The sequence below is a fragment of the Takifugu flavidus genome, chromosome 7 (genome assembly GCF_003711565.1).
Source record: "Takifugu flavidus isolate HTHZ2018 chromosome 7, ASM371156v2, whole genome shotgun sequence".
In the NCBI taxonomy this organism is placed as follows: Eukaryota; Metazoa; Chordata; class Actinopteri; order Tetraodontiformes; family Tetraodontidae; genus Takifugu; species Takifugu flavidus.
The window spans coordinates 6,403,231-6,424,515 of NC_079526.1; the positions used below are offsets into that span (position 1 = coordinate 6,403,231).

At 47.0% G+C, this 21,285-nt stretch overlaps 1 protein-coding gene across 7 annotated transcripts; it reads right to left on the bottom strand.

Moving 5' to 3' along the window:
* Positions 1 to 2,141: 2,141 nt before the first annotated feature.
* zbtb7a (zinc finger and BTB domain containing 7a) lies at positions 2,142 to 20,645 on the bottom strand. 7 transcript variants are annotated; one of them, XR_008951353.1, is made up of 5 exons: positions 14,964 to 15,011; positions 12,270 to 12,833; positions 11,259 to 12,154; positions 8,926 to 9,453; positions 2,142 to 8,823 (listed from the first exon to the last, which is right to left on the bottom strand). XR_008951353.1 is itself a non-coding variant. In XM_057038342.1 (4 exons), the coding sequence occupies exons 2-4, from the start codon at positions 12,753 to 12,755 to the stop codon at positions 9,018 to 9,020; spliced, it is 1,818 nt and encodes a 605-aa protein (XP_056894322.1). In that variant the 5' UTR covers positions 12,756 to 12,833; positions 20,488 to 20,645; the 3' UTR covers positions 2,142 to 9,017. The 7 variants fall into 7 exon arrangements, 6 of the variants coding, with proteins under 6 accessions (XP_056894322.1, XP_056894326.1, XP_056894323.1 ...); XM_057038342.1 differs by lacking the exon at positions 14,964 to 15,011 and adding an exon at positions 20,488 to 20,645 and having other exon boundaries at positions 2,142 to 9,453; XM_057038346.1 differs by lacking the exon at positions 14,964 to 15,011 and adding an exon at positions 20,488 to 20,624 and having other exon boundaries at positions 2,142 to 9,453; positions 12,270 to 12,829.
* Positions 20,646 to 21,285: the final 640 nt, after the last annotated feature.

Below are 21,285 nucleotides of genomic sequence, written 5' to 3' on the forward strand. Positions count from 1 at the left end.
TTAGTCTTCCCTCTTTCCTTGTTTTCTCTATTTCTTTCATCTCTTCTTCTCCTCCCCTCCCCCCTTTTCTTTGCAGATTAGAATTCATTAGCAATCAAAGAGCCTCCAGAGAGCTCCAGCTCTTAATTACCTTCTCATTTGCATTTTTGCATATTAATGACTGCAGGGTTTTTGGGAGAGTTTTTGCCGCAGTGGTTTAAAGGCACCTCAGTCCTCCGTTCTCCAGGGAGGAGCAGAGATGGCCAGAGGCGAGGCTCCGAGGCTGTCCAATCCCCCCTCCTGCTATGCTCCCCGATGCGAGCTGGACAGAGCATTGGATGCCGGGAGGGGGGGCATATGGGAGGGGTGAATTTCAGCGGGGATGGGGGATAAGGGCGCACAGGTTAAAGGTCAACGTCCCTTATCAACATAAGAAAGAACACATGTCTTCAGTGGTGTCTAATTATTGTCACATTGAGCAGTTTAAACACCTGATCTAGGACAGAAAGACACCCCGAGAGGAACTGGAAATCCACCGGGCGACTGCAGCGAACGCTCACATGGGCTTTATTGAGGACAGCAGCTATTGTCGAGGAAGCCAATGTCCCACGGTGCGTGGAGACGTGGGTATTTTATGTCCCCAGAGGAAGGTGTGCACTGGTAAATGAGGCTAGTGTGCATGTTTGTGCGTCTCAGCCTCACTCCACATTTCAGCACGCTCGCTGTGAGGTCGCCGGAGGTTCATTTAGCCTAAACGACAAGAGTGTGCGCCTGCACCTGCACATAAGGCAGATTAGAAACCACACCTTTGCACATCAACACCGAGACAAAGGCAAACTCAAGCAGTTGCCGTCACAGCATGCACACACGTGCACGCGCACACACTCTCAGAGAATAATAAAAGAATAATATGATTAAAATAAAAACAGCCAGACAACAGCTCGCAGGCATCTCCAAGCCCCTGAAGTGTTGCTGTTCCTCTTATCCAGTATGTTTTGACTGCACCAGTGATGTCTGAACATGGAAAATAACACCACATCCCACTGTGTTTTTAGATACCTTCCAAACATAACAATTAATGACTTGGAGGTCCCAAGACATCTGGCCAACAGGTTCAACGTGACTGAATAAAACATGTCACGCTTTAATATAGTGATCAGTGTGATTCCGCAGTAGCAAATATGATCAAGGAGATAGGAAATCAAGAAATAACAAAAAAATGACATGCCAGACAGATCACAGCATGTTTAAATACAGTTATGCAGACATAACACGTCTTATTGTCTTATAGTGCATCCCTGAAACATACTGCTGACATGCAGTGGATGTCTTAAATGCTATTAGTTAAGCATTAAAGTGCACCCATGTGTGTGTGTGTGTGTGTGTGTGTGTGTGTGTGTGTGTGTGTTTAAGGACCTATGGACTGCGGCGCAATGTGTGGACTGTTGGGGTGGGGTTAATGAGCTGTTCCTTGACCTCTGTCACCCCATAGGAACGCCTCAGGGAGACAGGCAGAGACAAACAGGAAGAAACGGTGACAACGGGGTTGCCTTCTGTCGCTGGACTTCTGTGATAAGTCTATATAAATAAGTCCTACTGGTATTTAAAAACAATATTTGTTGTCAGCTCTGACAGACATTTCCTCAAACAAGGCCCTGGACACTATAAATAGTACAAATGTCCAAATCGCCCGAGGAGACTGGGCTGTGGTTTTGAGTCTAAAGACAGGCATTATGTTGGACACTGACATAATTTGTGCTGTTTTGGAGTTTATATTGGTGTCGAGAGCGTTTTTGTCGCTCGGCTGCACTGAGCAGCTCACAGGTCCGCAATGAAAACACTGATTTTACTGCCACCTCGTGGCCAAAGTGGGGAACAGACACGTCCGTGCGATTCCATTGTATAACGATCAAAACACAAGGTATCCATGATAAAACTCGATCGTTACACGAGAAGTCACGGTCATCGTCGTCTATCAAAAAATCTGGCGAGTATTTTGTTGCTTCTACAGCCGTAATTCCAAAAGATTCACTCCAAGAAATCCAAATTGGTGCATTAACCTGTCCATAAATGAGACTTCCTGTTGAAACCACAAAACACATTTTGTGACCATGGCAAAATATTGTGTCGTGATTTTACAGGAAAGACTTATTCACACAACGTTGCAACCATTGTTTTTAATAGAAAGATTTTATATTCTTTAAACCAGACAACCAGATGCCAGACATTTATGGATATATTTAAAATAAAAAAAGAAAAGAAACAAACAAAAAAATGACACAAAATGGAATTATATGGTTTAAACTGTGTAGATTTAGTGGTCTCATATACAATACAATTTATTTTCATCTCCAAAAAGTGCAAATTCTCAAAAAAAAAAGAACAAAAAGGGGGAAAAAATCATTTTTATCCCCCCTGAAGCTTCCAACATACAGACTGCTACACTAAAAATGCTGTAGAGAAAGGAGTTAAAGTAAAAAGTTTACACTAAACTGTGTAGAAAACAAAACCATCCGCTGCAGCTTGCAGGTTAACACATTCAACGATGTTGCACATCATCTGACTCGTGACGTCACAGCAGGCACTCTGCCCTTTTTGGGATACACAACAGAGTGGCATGTGTTCATATGTGCAAACAGGATGGAAGCTCCGACACACAGAAATGGATCATTGCTTTTGGGTCTAATTAGACTCGTAGTGCGCGAGTACAATTTATGTCCAGGCTTTTGTTGTTTCTTTTTTAAAAAAATGGAACATTTTGCACCATTTTCAATATACGCCAGGAGGAAAATAATCTGTCTTCAGCTCTGTCATAACAATCTAATTATAAATCAATCTGTTATAAATAGTAACATCTTTACATCTCCCACTTAAAACCAACCGATTTGTTAAATATTCAGGGGTCAACATTTGCCCACTACTGCCATCATTTTTGCTCGACATGGATGTTAAGGCCAACAACATTTACTGTATTCATATACAAAAGTGCATGGTCATTTGGCCAGCTCACCTGTCTATTCATCATCATTTACGCTCGAGGCGGAGCCCCAGATCCCGCCTTTAACTGCACGGTTATTGCAGACCAGGAGGTTCTGCAGTGGATACGACACTGCGTGTTTAACATTCAGCACAGCTAGCTCTCTCGGAAAGCTTCGCAACTGTTGTACAGGCTTCTGCTGGAGAAAATGGCTCCCAACGTAGAGATCAAACGACCTTTCTCCCAACAAGATTTGACATCTAGCAAGCGTGAATGGAAAGCTGCATATAACAGGTAGGGTAGAAGAATTGTGTTTTTCTGTCCAGGTGAGATCGCAGATTTTCGCCACCTCGGACGCAGATACAAAATATTCAAGTTTGCTTCTCTTTTTTTTCTCATTTTCATATCGTTTTTAAATAATCATCTGCACAGAGGAAATAACAAAAAAAAGAAACATCGAGACAAACATTAAAATAATCACAATAACAGTGATCACCATAGAATAAAGGAACACAAATATCAGGATGGCCTTTTTGCAAAGTGCTTTGTTACAATCGCAGAAGCTGAAAAATAAAAGGCAGTTGGAGAGCGGCATGCTGGGGCCTTTACGACTGTCTGTCACACAGTACAGCCATAAAGTGAGGCGAGACGGTTTCGTCCTGTCTCCAACACGAACCTTTCACACCTGGAAAAAGACTGGAAATCACAGTATGAAGTTATGGAATGTATCCTAAATTGGTTTTGATGACTGAAACCCGAGACTGTCTCTTCTTCCACGCCTGAACCGATCCCCTCTCTCCGTCTGCTCCCGTCCGTCCCCCCCACTGCCGAGGACGAGTGATCTCTGATCAAAGGCCAGTCGGCAGCGAAGATGTACTCTTAAAGTCCGGAGAGGGGCGGTGGCGGGAGGGGAAATGCTTTCCCAAACCCTTCTCTTCTCAGACATGTCAGTCCGCCTAATGAGCCTGGAATCTCAGGTGGCTTCCCTTCCTCCAACTAACGGATCTCTGGATCAATATTAAATGGAGAAACAGTCCGGTCACAGCCTCTTTACATGAGGGGGAAACTGTTCCTGCTTTTTCTTTCTGGAACTACTGAGACAAATATTGGGATGAACAAATGCAAGGACAAAAGTAACTGGGAGGGATCGTAAACATACCACAAACCTAGCGGACATTAAAAACCAATGCATAGCAGTGTATTTTCCACCTGAGTAGTACGTAATGTACATAGATACCAAAAACATCAGCAATATTCTCCCTGTTGCAGTTCCCCGATGTCAAATCTGCGGTGCCCTCGTCGTTCTTATCGTGTCCTGAACACGCTGCGCTCTTTCCCCTCGTCTCAAACACATCTAATTTTCCCCATCGGCTCCAGCTTTACTCCTCCTCCACGAGTGGCGCCCTCTACGTCCCCCGATACAGTCACAGGCTCACTGTCCCAACTGTCCCCACTTGGCCGAGAACCGGTCAACAGACAGCAGCTTCTCTGAAGGACCCCGGGGCCGTCTGTGGAGGTGCCAGAGCCTCGCTGCGCATAGTGCCATACCGGATATGCTGCGACAGTCCGATGGAAAATCCACAAAATAATCAGGTGTGCAGGAAAGACAAAGCAGATAGCCCCATTTTTGAATCTCAACATTAACAGTCCCCCCCTTCCCGTCCTGCTTTGTTTGCTTATTTACAGTTGTGATTGTTATCATAGACGTTGGTAGTCTTTATGGCCTTTTCCAATAGATTCAATACAAGAAAAACAGCACAGGGGGGAAATGAAAAAAAAACAAACAACATTTTAAAATTTGTGAGAAACAACAGTTGCTGGAGATCCGGTGTCAGAGCGGCCCCCGGTCTGGGGCTGAGGCTGGGGACAGTTGATCCCGCGGTCACTGATCAATTTCTGCGCCAACTTTAGCGATTTCTTTAATTCATACAACGAAACTTATTTGAGCGATTTCAAGAGGTTCCTGCCAGCGTAAAGCACGTGGAGGACCTTTGTTCTGGCCCGCGGGTCTGCTGGGGGGGAGCCTCAGCCCCACACTGGACAATATGGCTGTCTGCAAACACAAAAAAATGCTCCTCCGCTCTGACACCAACACAGTGTCCAGGTGAGCGCCGCCCAGACAACACTTCACAACAGGACATAGTGGCAGAAGAGTTTAACGCTCACTTTCATTTCAGAGAATTTTGTTTGATGCTGACACAACATGAACTAATTAAAGACTTGGGAGATGGAATTAAAAGTATCTGCAACTTTTTAAGTGCCTCAATGTTTTAGATCCAGAATATTCAACATCACGAAGAGGAAAATCTGATTTTCTACCTCGACTGTACATCCAGAGCATCACTTCAACGACCTTCAGATGTAACTGCTTAAAATAGCTTAAAATGTCCAATGGCTTGAAGACAAGCCGTGTTTTCTCTGCTTTGGTTTTTGTTCTTGTTGGACGTCTCTTTACACGTTTGTTTCTATGGAGGGGGTTGTATGGACTTGTTTCTAGACCTTTGAGTCTCGGCCACACCGCGGTGCTCACGGAAACTCTCCGGCCTGTCTGAGGTCTCCTGTCCCTCCCCCACGACCAGGAAAAGGGACATTTAACATTAGTGCAAACTTTTGCTCTCTCAGCTAAAGCACCACTTCCAGTGCTATCAGGCTTTATATCCATAACCCCACCCAAGCACGTTTACCCCCAAACCCTCCCCGGCACAGCAACCCAAATCCTAACCCCAACACACACACACACGCACGCAGCCATGTAAAAATGCAGCACAACATCACTGTACAATGAAATAAAAGACAGAACCAAAACAACACACCCTCAAATCACTGATTCTTTTGTCCACGAGGACGCGCAGAAGGAGAGAATCTGAACTCAAGTAAAATTTTCTGTATGATTTCACACTTTTCTGCATGTCCACAAGAGGAGGGTCCAGGTGTGTGGCTTAGGGAGGCCCAGTCTAGATAAATTACACACATTCTGCCTTTTTAATACCACCAGCTTTAAGACTGAGATAAAAGAAAAACAAAGAAAGCTTTGGTCGATGAACAAGCATAAGACATTGGGGGAGATATTAAGGGCAGCAGAAATAAATGATGTCATGGCTCTGACGCACAACACATCCGCTATAAGTACCACCAACGCTGGATTTGGTCTGTCTGTGGGCTTTAAACAGAACAGTGTAGTCACAAAGTCCGTCAGCAAAAGCAACGGTAGAAAGGGAAGCTTTCAAGACACAGGCAGCCCCTGACGACAATGGACGAGAGTAAACAAACCCAAAAAGAAGTTCTGCGAATCCGCACCGAGAGAGCCGTGAAGTAAACAAGCAACTGTCCGAAGAGCCGTTCTGGTGTTTCTGCCTCTGTGGCCAATTACCGGCCGAGTTAATGAGGCTGGTCGTCAACTGGTGGATCACACGCAAAGTTGGTTCATCTGCGTTTGTCCTGAGACCCTCCTGACTGGAAACATTCAGCTGCATGTGCAGGGAAATAATGCACGGATAAATATACTCTCTCTCTCTCACACACACACACACACACACACACACACACGCAGACACACACACAGAGCGGCCTGTCTTCATCTGCCTCCTCCTTCACCCCCCCCCCATTTTTAAACATTAAGACATAAAATGACTTTAACTTTAAGTGCATTTAGTTGGATCGAACCCCCCATTCGCTCAGCTCTTTCAGAGTTCACAAATTTATTCAATTTGGCAGCTTTTCGTCAAAACCTGAACAAAACCAGTGAACAGTTTAACCACTGCGGACAGATGAAAGGAATTATCTCGTTTGCAACTTTCTTTTTTTTTAAGTACCCGTTTTGTTGAAAGTGCCCTCAAGTGCATTTACAAACTGCCTCTTTCCAATTCAGGTGCAGAGGACTGATGGTTTAACCGCAGCACTACTGCAGGGATTCAGGAACGATGGGCGGCACAGTCCCGTCCACGCTCCTATTCTCGCTCGGAACGTGCGCGTTTTGGGGAAACCGTGTCGGATTTGGAACACAACACAACAGCACAACATGGATATTTTAAGACCGACAAATCCAGATGTGCGCCGCCGCCGGGATCCAGCGGTTTCCCTCCCGGATACCTGCTCCCGGGCGGCGGCGGTGCGCACGGGGAGATGGGGCGAGTGCGCGGGGTCTGGCCGCTCGGGGCGCATGTTGGCGCAGGCTGCGACTGACTCACGCGGCGGTGATGTGGCCGGAGCGACCCCGGCTGCCTCCCTCCCTCGCTCGCTCGCTCGCTCGCTCGCGCGCAGACAAACACAGGAAGCGCGCGTAAACACGCTCGCGCGCTGAGCCGCCAGCACCAGGCGTCCTACCCGCAGCAACACCAGGCTCTAATATAATAATATCCCTTCCAGGCTTGTTCGGGGGCATTAGAGGACTATGGAGGGAGAGAAAAGGCCTGATCTGACCCCCCCTCCTGCCTGGAAACGTGGCTGAGCTGGGGGAGATTATTTTTTGGAATGCAACAGACATTGTGAGATCCCCCTCCCCTTCCCTTGTTCCCTTCCCCCATCAACCAGCTGCAGCTGTACTCCTATTTGGCCTCCCAACTTGGACAGGTATTTATTGCTCTCTTCATCATACAGTTTGCCTCGCGGCTGCGTGGCCCCCAGGGCGAAAAAGATTAGAATAAGCACGCCCCCAAACACCAGCACACTACCTTTAAATATGCCTCTCTTGCTCTGTTGGATATCTTTAGTAAAGCTGTGCAAACCCATAAAAAAGGTGCTCCTCTATCTCATCCCGGTACTCTCTGACACTCTTTCGCTCCAGCTAGAAGAAACAACCACCAGCATCCTGTCGCACAAGGACAGGTTCTGATAAACTGCAAAGTCGAGTGCACTCATTCATTCACTCATTCATTCATTCATTCATTCATTCATTCGGCCGTTCCACCTCGTCCTTTGGGCAGGATCTGTACATGTCAAGTGTTGTGTTCAGGACAATTGCATGATTAAAATATTTTCTTCAAACATTCAAACAGTTTGCTTTCTCTCTCTCTCTCTCTGGTTCTGCCTCACCGTGGAAAAAGCGTGACATCGAGCCTCGGAGGAAACGCCAGATAACTACACCTCGCCAGGCCACGTCGCCAACGGCTGTATGTACATGTCTACATTTATAAAGTGTCAAGTACCCAAAGCAGTTAATAAAAAGGAACAGTAAAATATTAAGACAAGATCAGAAAGGGAAAATGGAATTGGAACTCTGCAGGATGGACGCCGACAGTTACACTGACGATGGTAGTGCTTGTACAACAAACCCTCCACCCTTCATGTTCCCTAGTCCTGCAGCCGAAGAGCCCCCTTAAATGCGGATTTGACTCGGTCAATTTGTTTTACAATAAGACAATAGATTCTTAAATGGTATTTTATAGAGAAAGCAACACTTCAAACAAACCCTTGTCTTATTTCTATTTTCTTTCTGGAACATTTAGAGAAAGAGGAGGGGGAAAAAAACCTTGCATCAAAACTCTGGTGACTTTTCCTTGCATATGCCACACTGAGGCAATTTTGTTTCTATGGTAACTGTACATTTCAAACCTGCAAAGGAATAGAAAAAGGCTTGTTTTCACTGGAGGATTTGTCCTCGCTTAACCCGTAGAGCGGCCAGAAGGTGCCTGACAGACACCTTGCTTAGAGCTTAAAGGCTGAGAGGACAAAGCCAGTAAAAATCTAAATCAACTGCATAGTTGCTCAGAGTTTCTTTGTATCAATCATACATTTGCCAATGTATAAAACCCTAGTATCATAAAGAAAGAAATGGCCCAGAAATTGGACATAAGGGGTGCGCGATTTGAAGCGTTCTTTGCTCTTTAACAGATAAACTGACTCAAGTGCTTGCAAGTCTACTCCATTTCCTAAAATAAAAAGAGAAAGAAATATAAAGATTAGATTTTTGTGACACCCTGATTTGGTTTATAGAGGATTAGTTAGTTGCTTTATATTTTTAAAAAGTTTGCCTTTGACTCTTCTTCTCCCCTCTTCACTGGCCTGTCTCACAGGCAGTGCAGAGTCAACTGTGGTGTCCAGCAGTGTCCTCGCCCGTCCTGTCTCAGGCTCTCATCTCTGCTGCCAGCTCCTGCACCTGAGGACTGTGTACGTGGTCTCCCGCGGCTCCATCCATCTCTGCGGACGGGGACGATTCCGAGCGCCGCCGTCCCTTGATGGTTCGAGACCCTGGGCTCATATGGGCCCCGGGGCCCAGCAGGCTGAGCGGGGCATCAAGGATCCCCGGCTCTCGCACCCGAGGCTTTCGGCCGCGGCGGGACGGGATGCCGTTGCAGCCGTCCTTCTTGAGGTGGCGGTGCAGGTGGTCCGAGCGCACAAAAGTCTTAAAGCAGCTCGAGCACTGATAGGGGCGCAAGCCGGTGTGCACACGCATGTGGTTCTTCAGGTCATAGTTGTGAGCAAAGGCGGCTCCACATTGCGTGCACAGGTAAGGCTTTTCTCCTGTATGCTTCCGCATATGAACCTTGAGCTTGTCCTGCCTGTGAGGGAGAAGTACAACGCAAGTGAAAATGAAATTAAAGCGCAGAGACGAAAAGACAGATTTTCCATGCACGTCGACCAAAGCCCAGCCATTGGAATATGCTAGGTCAGCTAGCTTTAGTCATTCTCTACATGTACGGTGCCTGAACGCTCATGTGAGCAGTGTTCAGATGTTAAGGTGATATTTGTTGGATCCTTTGTAGATAGAAAGATTCTGGATCTCCTCCAATATGCTTATACTCTGAGGGACGTTGGGCCGACTGGGACCATAAACCTCTGCTCTTTATCTGTGTAATTGCACACAAGAGCACAACAGTGGTCCGACAATAAAGCTCAATGTTCCCTGCATCATCTGGAATTTTTATGATTTCCCCTAACTCAAGTCTGAGAACAGCACCATGTCATTGGATTGATTTGAGAAATGCCTGCATCATTACACTCTGAAAAACCTCCGCGCTAAATCCCGATGGATTTCGGGAAATCCAGGTGAGGTGGGAACAGGGCAGTTGTTATTTTGAGGGAAAATCATGCGGATTAAGACAGCATATGTCAATGTTGCTCAACATTCTGCTGAAGTCAGAACTAGCAACTGAAATGTCGCCACATGCTGAACATTTTTCACTCGATAATGTGCCGCCTTTCAAACTTTATCAGGCCGCCTCGGCCTTGCTCTGACTCTTGTCCCTCCCTCCCCCCACTTTAGCCCTTAACTCTCTCCAGGGCTCCCAAGCCCTTTAATCGTATAACCCTTCTGCATCGAAGGCAGAGGGCTCCTAAATAAACAAGACACATACACAGTTGCACACACATGCCATGTAAGTGGATTATCCGTCATACGAGTGAACAAACCTGGTGCCCACAGAGTGAGAACTTCACCCTGGTATTGTGGGGGGGAAAAAGGCTACCTGAAGTATCTGTGTGGACGCATGAACACGGACCAAATCCTTGGGACCAAGTTGGGTACAGATGAAAAGTGAATTATTTAAAGGACGGGCTGATTTATTAAACTCTTAACCCCGATCAAACAGGATTAAGCTTACAATACCCACCATGCCAGTCAAATTTAGCAAGAAGGCATATTCACTTGGGGCTTCCCTACCTGCCAACTCGGCAGAGGTCAACGGGTATTTCTAGTCTGCTGCGTCTATTTCCAGTGCGGGTCTACTGATTAATCAATTTACGCAATGACTTCAAGGAAAAGGAAATACTTGTAATTACATGGAAACTGTTGAAGGCATCTGCTTAAAACTAGCTGCATGCATCTCAAAGACACATGGCAGATTTCAGGTACAGGAGGGACAGAAAGAAACAGGAGGGGGTGGTACAAACACTCTGGTGTGGGCAATAATTAAAATAACCAGAGATCAAAAGTTCAAATTACAGTGCTGAAATGCACAGAGCACCACCCAGGACCTATAACCCCCCTCTGTATCAGAACTAAGCACTTTATAGCAGCCCTCCACAAGATAACACCACCATGGTACAGTATTGTTTTATAGGACCCTTGCGTTACTATTCCAGGACTTTGCCATGAAACTTGTCACAATAAAACACACTTGTCCGACAACCCGATCCCCTTGGAGCTTGAATATTAAATAGGTCACAATGTGATGTTAAAAAAAGGACTGCTTCTCAAGCACAACAAAACAAACTGACTGGCCTCCGCCTGGCTAGGTTGGTTAGAGCTAATACCCCTGCTTTTGGCTATGTGATATTTCCCACTGCTGAGTGTTTTGTATGTGGTGCCAAGTCCAAGACTATTAGCATGTGTGACACAAGGAAGTACTCTATTAAGTGGGCTTACCTGGTAAAGCGCACTTTGCAGATGGCGCATTCGTAGGGTTTCTCTCCCGTGTGCGTTCTGATGTGGCGGGGTAGCTTGCCGGCTCCTTGTATGACCTTGGAACATATGGGGCATTTCTGAAAGGCCTTAGAACGCATCTTCCTCTCCGGTCCTCCTCCTCCCCCACCTACGCTGCTTCTATCTTCAGCTCTCTTTCCTCCCACTCCTGTTCTCTCCTGGCCTGTTCTACCCCGTGACAGCCAAAAGGGCGACACTCCCTGTGTCACAGCAGCAGAAGCCGCGTCCTCGTGCTGCGAGCTGTTAAAATAATTCAAGTAAAATTCCATGTCTGCGTCATCCCCCTCGCCGTGTTCCTCCCCAGTTGCTGCACACTCTTTCTGCCTCTCGATGGAATCCATCATCTGTTGAAGTAGGGCGCTGGCGGAACCCCTTTCCCTTACCATCGCTTCCCTGCCCCCACTGTCCACCTCTGGCTCCTGCCCCGGCCTTGATTCAGGGGGAAGGTAGAAGTGCCCGTTTTGGGATGAAGCGTAGTACGATGACCCCAAGGTTCCTCCATTTCCCTGCATCGCCTCGCCGTCCTCATCTTCGTCTTCATCCTCGTCCTCCTCCTCTGGCTCACGTGTGGGGGCCTGGGCCAAGGCAAGGGCCAAGGGGGAGTAGTACTCCCCAAGACCGGCAGTTGCTCCATTGCTGGGGGGCCCTCCATTGCCGTGGTTAAAGTGCAGGTGTGTGGGCAGGTCCCTGAGCTCCGGTGTGCTGCAGCTACTGCTCCAGTGTGCTCCTCTCTGGAAATACTCCAGGTACTCCCGAGCCCGAACACGATTTCCCTGCTCTCTGCCTCCCCTGCTCTTCCCCTCCTCATCTTCACCTTCATCTCTTCGCTCACTACCCGCCTAGTGAAGAGAAACAAAAAAAAAAAAAATACAGTCGTCGTTAAGGTCATGCAAGAACGCAGAATTACAGTATTGCAGACATAAAGAAAACACATTTTATATCTTGGATTGTTACCGGCGGGGAGAGCACTTTGGTGTCCAACAAGTGTGTACAGACATCCTGGACGGGTGGGATTTCCAGGAGGTGCGCAGCAGCAAGGATGTCAGCAACACTACTGTGGCTGACCGTGAGTGTAGCGGTGTAAGCAAAGTCCAGCAGAGCTCCCAGAGCCTCGGCTGCCACAAAGTCGATGTTGTAGACGTTCTGCTGGTCAGCGACGGCCCCTGAAGTGAAGAGCTTGTGGAAGTAGGAGCTGCAGGACGCTAGGATGGCGCGGTGAGCTGGGAACTCGCGTTCTTGAGTAACCAGGAGCACGTCGCACAGCTGGCCGCTGAGCCGCTGCTTGTTCAGGCTGCCGAGGATGTCTGCGCTGTGCTCAGGGAAGGGGATCCCCACAGGACCTTCCTCTGCCTCTCCTGCCCCTCCTCTACCTCCTCCACCTCCACTGCCTGCAGTCCCCTTGAGCCGCCTTCCACCTCTCCCGCCGGCTCCTGACGACATTTTCCACCAGCTTGCCGCCGAGCCGCCTAGCACAGCCCCCACCCGTGTATCCGTCCTGCCGTCCGTCTGTCTGCCTGTCTGATGGGAGAAGAGTTGGATGTGATTTACAGAAAAGACAGCTACAATTAATCAGTCCAATCGTCACTTTTTATGTGGATAAAAGAGAGATTATTAGATGATGCAACACCACTAAATTCTGCAATTAGCTTATTATTACTTGAACCACTATGTCCATTTAATCATGAACACGTGGAAACCAAGAGGAGCGTTGAAGGTATTGAAACTGCCTCAATTGTAAAACCCATTGTAGGAAGGATTGAACCATTGAACCACTCTTCCAGTAAAGATGCGACTAGAGAAAGTCCCAAATTACCATGATTGGACATTACCTGATCTTATGGTGTAATCTAAAAATAAATAATAGGGATAACATTCTCGATTTTGCCCCTTGGTCTGAATCTGCCATCATCAAAAGAATCACAGTTAAATAATAAAAAGAAAGAAACTGAACTGCTGTGTTGATGTATACGCTTTTAAACCACAACAGGACAATTGTGGACAAAACAGCGATAATCAGTACATTTAGTGGCGATTATGGCAGAAGTGTGAGTTGACCTTTTCAGTATGTAGCACAGTATTTTATTAATTACAACTTGGCAAAGCCAAAACATCTTTCTCATCCATCGCAGCAAAGTCGTGTTTGCACTGGAATTTGTATTTATATAGACAAACCAGCCACATCAAACTTCCCGCCATGGCGAGTTTTATGGATCTCAAACCAACTAATTGCAACCTTCAAATGAATTGGAGAGTTGCGACATAATTCACATGCTCTAAGCATTTTTCTGTGGTCACATAAGGACCTCCACGACATTCGCAAACAAATAAGCTCAACAGTTAGTTCAGTTTTTATTTAATTTGCCTATAAAATCTATCAGTCGGTCTGGTGCACCGACAGGGCTCACTATGAAACAGACTATGTGTAGGTGTTAATAAAATATACATATTCTCTAGTGATACTTGTCAAACCAAGTGAGAGGTCGTCGAGGACAGATGGCAAAGGAAATCAAAGTGCATGCTGGGAACTGGGGACGTGCAATTTCAACGCCGTGTCAGTTGAGAGCTAAGAGAAGAGCGAGCTAGGCGGAGGAGGAGGGGGGCATTGCCAAGGCAAACCTACACAGGAGGAGGAAGAGTACACGCAACAAGCTGCAAGGGAACGGTATTAAAAAGGGAGGTTGTCAATCCGGTCTGAGCTGGTTACCCCACCCCGTACTGTGTGCCAAGTTTCAGGAAAGGCTGTCCCCTCGCTCACGTGTAGTGTGGTGGTGGGGGGGGATTAAAATGATCGACTGAAGCTTGCACAGTGGAGAGTGGGGGGGGGGGGGGGGGGGGGGTCAGCAGGACAAACTATTCTCAATTTATCAACACCCACCCATACACAAGCAGAGTCCTCAGTAGTGCCCAAAACACACACGCAGGTAAAAGGTAAACGCACATGTATATGGCATTGTCCCTCCATCTGCCAGAAACATAGCAGGGGGTGAGGCTGACTGGGGAGGGGGAGGGTTGCTCTCTATAAGGTAAGATCTTCAAATGCCAATCTTTCACAACAGCCTGCCTGGTGTGTACACTAGAACTCAAAATCAAACCTGCCCAGCCTGGCTGCCGGTACTCACCCAGCCTCCTCATCCTGTCTTTCATACGTTGGGCATAAATAGCAACACCTGCCTTACCAGCTTTAGATGTGTGACTTCCTACCCTGGCAAACTGCAAGGATGTAAGTTTCCAAATAATTTCCTCTCACATGCTGACTGTGGTTACTGCACATCGTTCGCTTGGCTTTAATAGAAGTCTACCATCAAAGACCGACATACCTTACCGATCAAAATCTGAATAAACAGGCTGAGGGTAAAGCTAAGCTAATGGCTAACCATGTGACTACTGGCATTACCCATGAGCCCACCCACGTTTTGGGTCAACAGACACACCGGCACTAAAGCTGATTGTCCTGCAATATAAAGTAGCAAGTTATTCTGTACAATGCACAGAGGCAACGGCTTTTCTGACGCTTAACTGAGTTGAGATAAAACACACGTGCACAAACTCAATTCAGTGCCAAAAGAGCACGCAGGGACTACTCTGCATGCAAGAGCCACCTGTCCCGAATAAAGAGCATTAAGAGACAGGGAATGCAGTCCAACAAACCTGATCCTGACACCTCCTCATGGCTTGAAACATTCCTTATCACTAATTCATGGCTGTGGGTGACGAGGGCTGCAGCCCGGCACGCAGTAGCACGGTAACTGTTCTGGCGTTCCCCTCCCAGTGAGGGCCTTCTCTCAAAGACCTATTCGGAAGCACCCGGGCCAGCTTTGCAAGTCAAACAACCGCGTATGCACGGGAGCGACCCATTCCAAACCCACACCCTCATTACCTCTAATGTTCCTCTCCCCTTCCCACGTATTCAGGCAGGACAGGTATCAGGACTACGTAATCAGAAAAGAGAAACAGCAGTCACACCTAACTGCCTTCTTTTTCACTGCCCTGATATTCGGTAGCACTTGCAGTTATTAAATAGTGCTTATTTTGCCTCACGTGTATCATGGAAGAAGTGAAGAATTTCCACACTCAAAGTATCTCTGTCTTTGCCTGACACATACCAGTCATTCCTAAATACAAAAGAACAAACTATTAACCCTGTGCAACCTCAGATGCTTCAAATACACACAGACATAATTATTTTACCAACACAGGTTTAAAGGAGCAGGGCACAGTGTATAATTCTACTCTTTGTCACCTTATGAACTTGAAAAAGGGAAACTTAAGAGTAATAAAAAGTTTGAAAATGCCTGGACGTCCATTTTATGCAGTTATAATCGAGGTGGATACCATCTACACCAATGTAATCCTTTCTTTGTCCTTCTTTACTCCAATGTCCTAATTTTACTGTATAGAGATCTTGCCTCTATGGCAACCACGTTACTGCTACGAGGTCGAATCGGGTCAAGGTTGGACCAAGATAATGCAAGATAATCAGAATGGGGAGGGGGCCGCGGTTCCTAGAAGAAGTGGATTTAAGGCAAGTACCACAGCCAAGTGACTCACTTCTGCCAGGAGTGGAAGGAAACCTGATTGGTTATACTGGGAGCAAAGCAGGAAGAAGCCAAGCAACTGATAAAGCTGAAGTTGGGGTTGGTCTACGCCTGGCAATGAAACTTACAAGGAAGTACCAGCAAGACAAAAAAACAAAAAAAACCAACAGAAACTGACAGAAAGCCAGTAGAGAACAAATGTAGTGGGTGAGGTAAGACGTTAAAAAAACATTCACCAACAGAATGTGTGGGGCTGGAATCCTACTCACATATCAATAAACTTGTTTAATTCGGGTACCTGTACCAACCTGCTTCATTAGGAGGAAGAGGTACTACCACAGGATGGGCAAAGTCTAACTGGAGGGATAAAACGAAGAACTTTATGGCAGCTTTATAAGGCTTCAATGATCTCTTCAGCTAGATAGAACAGAAAGTTTGGAGACATAAAATGTGGGGCCGCTTACCACTCCTCTAATCTCTCAGACTATTCGAAAATGTACCGATGTTTTGTCCTTATGTACGATTTCTCAGACAAGAAAATATCAACAAACTGTAAAAACAAAAACTATCTGCCACATTCTAATCTGAAATTCAGGCTCCACTAATCACAGTTGTCACTATGACACTATGATTGTGGGAAAGGCAGATGTATGGTAGAAACTGTGACTCCTTCATATTATTTTTAATGATATTACAAGGTTGTCTCAGGAGAAGTTATCATGCTTTCACACTCAGGTAGATGCCATTAAATCTACCATAGATGTTAAAAACGGTTCAAAACAAATTCACTATGAAGAAAATGAATGGCATTCTTACTTATTGCAAACAGACTCTGTGCTCTGTGGTTAGCTGGTTGTACTTGATTCTAAAATTACACAATGTTGTAATCCGAGACTAAAATTACTTAACACGGCAAATTCAAAAGTCACAACAACCACACAGGACCTTCTGGAGTTCTTGAAAGAGTGCCTGAAGACTTTAGGAGGAGGCAGGGACAACAGATTTACTACCAGTAGTTGGACTAATCTAATCAGGGGAAGGAGATCTTTGTGCTTTCTTTCCTCATCACTTCACTGACAGTTGATGGAACAGTAAGGTATCCTTCTGATAAAAAGGTTTAAATAAGGTTGTGTGTCGGTCAGGAGGTGTGCAATCCCCTCTTTATTGTTGTATTACATACACTAAGTAAAGTGAGGAGTCCCAAACCATCCCTGTCCCGCGGACCTCGACGTGACCAGTTAGCCTGTACGTCAACCGCTAACGCTCTGCCGCGTTGCTTGGTGCATGGGCAGTCTAACGAGGAAGAAGGGCTTCCTGTGAGTCTGTTGCAGACATGTAACAGAACCCGTTCTGTTATCAGATGACCAACTCTTCGCCTGCTTGTTCTCTGCCCCTACTGTCCGTCTCCCCTTCATCTGGCCCGTCGCTCTTATCTCATCATTGCTCCATCTGCCTTAGACTCTGCACTGCTCAGTACACATCCAACACTTCCCCTTTCTAATGCTGAGGAGGCAAAGCAGTGCAGACCCACCCACCATCATCGTCACGCTCCCCTTACATAGAAACCTTCTCGAGTTCATCTCAACTACATTCAATAATCTTAATGATAACTCATGAGAGGCCGTCTGAGTCGCCCTATCTGCGACCTACTTAATTAACAACAGGTTACATCAAATTTGCACACTTTCTAAGGTGACTAAACAACCATAACAATGCCACCAACAACTTTTTACCCCAAAGGATTGAACATTTGAGGCTTTTCCCCTTGCCCTGAAAATATCTCTGCAGCCTCCTCTGCCCTCCTAATTTGATCAGGTTGCATTGGCCTCTCCATAATAAACGTCCCAGCAGAGAACAGAAGAAGCCCCTTTACTCCCCGTAGACTTTAGCACAACAACAGAAAAACAACAGAGAGGGGTCTGTCTGCCGAGGCAGGCTGGAAGCTGTGGTTTACTGAGCAGCTGACCAGGGGAACCAAACATTAGAGGGAAGTGGAGCCAAATTCACCAACCAAGAGGCACATGAAGTCTTCAAACTGCAGATATTTTTACACAAACCGACATATAGGCAGCACAGCAGCGGGCAATATTGTGAGCAACACAAATCACATTTCCATTCCGCCCAACTCCGCCATTTGACCACGCAACCGAAGCTTTGAGCAAACAAACAGGAAAGAAATCTTACACGGAGTCCAGGGTTTACACCAGCATCGGACTCTAAAATAAAGCTTCGGCATGCCACGGCGACATCACGCGACCTGTCCTCTCAGTCTGTCTGAACCTGCTAGTTTCAGACCATAGTGGTGGAGGCACAAACATACAGGAATATCAAACTGTATTCAGCCTCACCGCCAAATTGATGGGTGGTGTCTTGGACCTGCCCACAGCCACTGAGGTCCCCTGCAATTCCCCTCCAGTCTATTGTTGGTAACACAGAGACACAGCAGCACACACAAACACATATGGCGTCCTAGTTTAACCTCTTGGAGAAATCCTTGATTACATACAGTAGTGTGTCTCTATGACAAGTGTCAACAGCTCCTCTCCTTCAGAGTACAAACGAAGATGAAATGTAATCAGACTTGTTTGCTTTAATGGAGGCATGAAGCATTCCAATCTCCTCACGGACTCCATTTCTTTTACCCTCTACATACCCAGAACAGGTATCCAGACACAAAAATCATAACGACGGTTATCAAGCAAGACGACCAGGGTTCTTGTGAAGTCCCACGAGCTACAGGCCAAACCGTGACAGCATGGGCGAGATTAGAATCTACTTTTGAAAAATAAATGTAGCGAGGAAGGAGAGTGAGCGGTGGAAAGGGGAGGAAAGTGTCGTGAGCTCGTCCGGGCTTTGAGTAGCTGAGAAAATCTGAAATCAATAAGTCAGAAAAATACAAATCCCCAGCATGGAGTCTGCAATCAGCAGAATTCAACTGTAATACCAAAGGAAAGCGACATTCCCCGTCAGTAAAACACAATTCTGACAATTGTCAACGTCATTCCTCACATGATGACTCAACACCTCACATTTGTCATCTATCCAATCACAGTAGCTCTGGCAACGCATAGTAAATACCTGATGTTCCCTTTTCTGTGGAAAATCATTAGAGGGCTGACGATGCCTTTGCTGTGGTTAAATGTGATGCTGCCAAATCAGGTAAAAACTTAAAACAACAACAGCACGGCTGCAAGTTGAGCTCCAATTCCAATGAGAAGACTCAAACCTCGACAGACAATAACGCTCTGACTTTTAGCCATGTTGTGTGCAGCACCTTACACTCCGTGGTGACCTAGCTGTCATCTTCAAGTGGGTCAAGAACTCCAGCAAGCCCCCCCCATCCCTCTCACTCTGTGTCACAACTCGTGCTATTAGATTTGTTTGATTCTCATCTTACCGCTCTCTTCCTCTGAGTGACAGTCTTCAGACACCAGGCAGAAACAGGCAGAAAACGTTTCCCAGGCCTGACTGCAGCTCTGCTGCCTTCCACTCTGGGCAGGGCTGGAGCTTCACCAGACAGGAAACTTGCGAGTGGCCCTAGTCATACAGCCAAGCCATTGCCTGATCCCACACAAACAGACACCTACCCCCCCCCCCCCCACACACACACACACACACACGCACGCACGCACACGCACAACTACCACCCCACCCCCTGTGCCTTCAGCCCACAACTCGGTTCAGCATCTCCTGCTCTCATTGGTCTGACAGTGGCTCGCTCACCACACCTCCTAGTGTGGATAGGCTAGCGGCCGTTCCCTTTCCGGGATGGCCGAGGGCAAGGCACTCTGGGATATAGAGTCCTGAAATCTCATTCAACCTGCTCTGCAGCCTCAGTCGCGGACTACGAGTCCCAGCTCTATCTGCCCCCAGCGCCCCCCCCCCCCTCTTATTTCCAAAGCCTGCTCTAACGTAAGCACTCAGGGCTGAATTATACACTACAGTATGTTGCTAGCAGGCTGCCAGGTATTAAAGTACAGTCCAGCCATCAAACAGGGCCGAGCTTCGCAGCTTACACACAAGAGACAGTGCAACCCCAACTTTAAGAGCAGCCACTAAACACCTCGTGCACATTCTGTAATCAGCATGCACACTAATGACACTTGAAACTCCTGACCTAAATTATTACTCTTTCCTCTATCACAGAACCCACCACGGCGTCCCCTGCACACGCAGCACACAGCTGAGGGACGTTTCTATCGAGACCGTCCCCAAAAGTTGTGGCCACTGCTCGCACCTTGTCCAGAGGAATTATTTTTGGTTCCTTGTTCATGACTCCCACCCATTTCACACTCCTCCTCCTCCTCCTTCTCTTAAGTGCTTCCACCTGCCCGAAAAGTTAATGCCTTGGACGCATCCTATAAAGTTTATCTCAAGATACCCCAGAGGTAAATAGCAGCACAGAGGAAGTACTTTAGAGGGATTAAAAAAAAAGAAAAAAAAAAAGAGGAACCCTGACTAAAGACTATAGCTGCGACCCACCTCTCCTCTCTGGCCAACCCCCCCACCCTGCTCTCCTTTCTGTCCCCCTCCCTCCCTTGTTGTCTCCCTCTCTCCTCTCCTCCTCTGCCCTGCTCCACTGTGGTCGACAGGCCCGGGGCAGACAGCGGGGGGATGACAGGGCGCCTTTAGCTCACCTGCGATGGCCGTGGTGAAGCTTGTAGTGGGTTAGCTCAGCCCTCTCCTCTCCTCCTCTCCCTCTCACTGTTGTGCAGCTTAAAGCCCGTATGCGCTAACCAAGCAGCAGCAGATCAACTCAATTCCCTTCCTGGTTTCTGGAGGGCAAAGAGGTCCCTCCCTTTCTCTCTCTCTCTCTCTCTCTCACACACTCTCTCGCTCCCTCTCTCTTAAAGAAACAGCATTCTCCCCCCCCTCCTCCCCTCACAATGCAAAAATAAATAAAAACTCATTTAGAGACGTGTTTGCGCACCACAGCGAATAATTATGGGGGTCATAAATTTGATCAGACCTGACACAAACGTTTAACCCTTGCCTCGCCCGGTGGCGGTTCCCCTTTTAACGCCAGCCAACGTTTCCCTCTAAATTTAAATTCAAGGGAAAATAAGTTAGAGCTTGTCAGCCTCCTCTCTCAATGTAGCTCTCCTTTTCTATGCAGCCCAGTCGCACCCAACCGTCGTATCGCCTGAAGTCACGCTGTCCCACCCCAAAGCATGCCCCGACACATACACACAGTAGGGGCTGCCAGCAACCCCCCCGATCAACGCCTTCTGACCCAGTCACTTCAGGTAAAACCTGCCAGGCTCCAACAGTTGAGTTATCACACACAACAGAAAGAAGCCACTGAACTGGGGGAAACGGCAAATTCCAATGAGTAGATCCTAAGCTTGCTGCACTTGAGTTCAAACATCCACCTGCGCCCCCCCCAACAAGAGTGTGCTCATGGATACTGTTGCATCATAAACTATTCCCACACA

Bases quoted from the DNA above. Each gene is read 5' to 3' on its own strand.
- zbtb7a (XM_057038340.1), bottom strand. From the start codon at position 14,996: ATGTTTCAAGCCATGAGGAGGTGTCAGGATCAG. The intron at 12,834-14,963 runs GTTTGTTGGACT...TTCTCCCATCAG, and splicing joins TGAGGAGGTGTCAGGATCAG to ACAGGCAGACAGACGGACGG. The intron at 12,155-12,269 runs GTAACAATCCAA...TCTCTTCACTAG, and splicing joins CCAAAGTGCTCTCCCCGCCG to GCGGGTAGTGAGCGAAGAGA.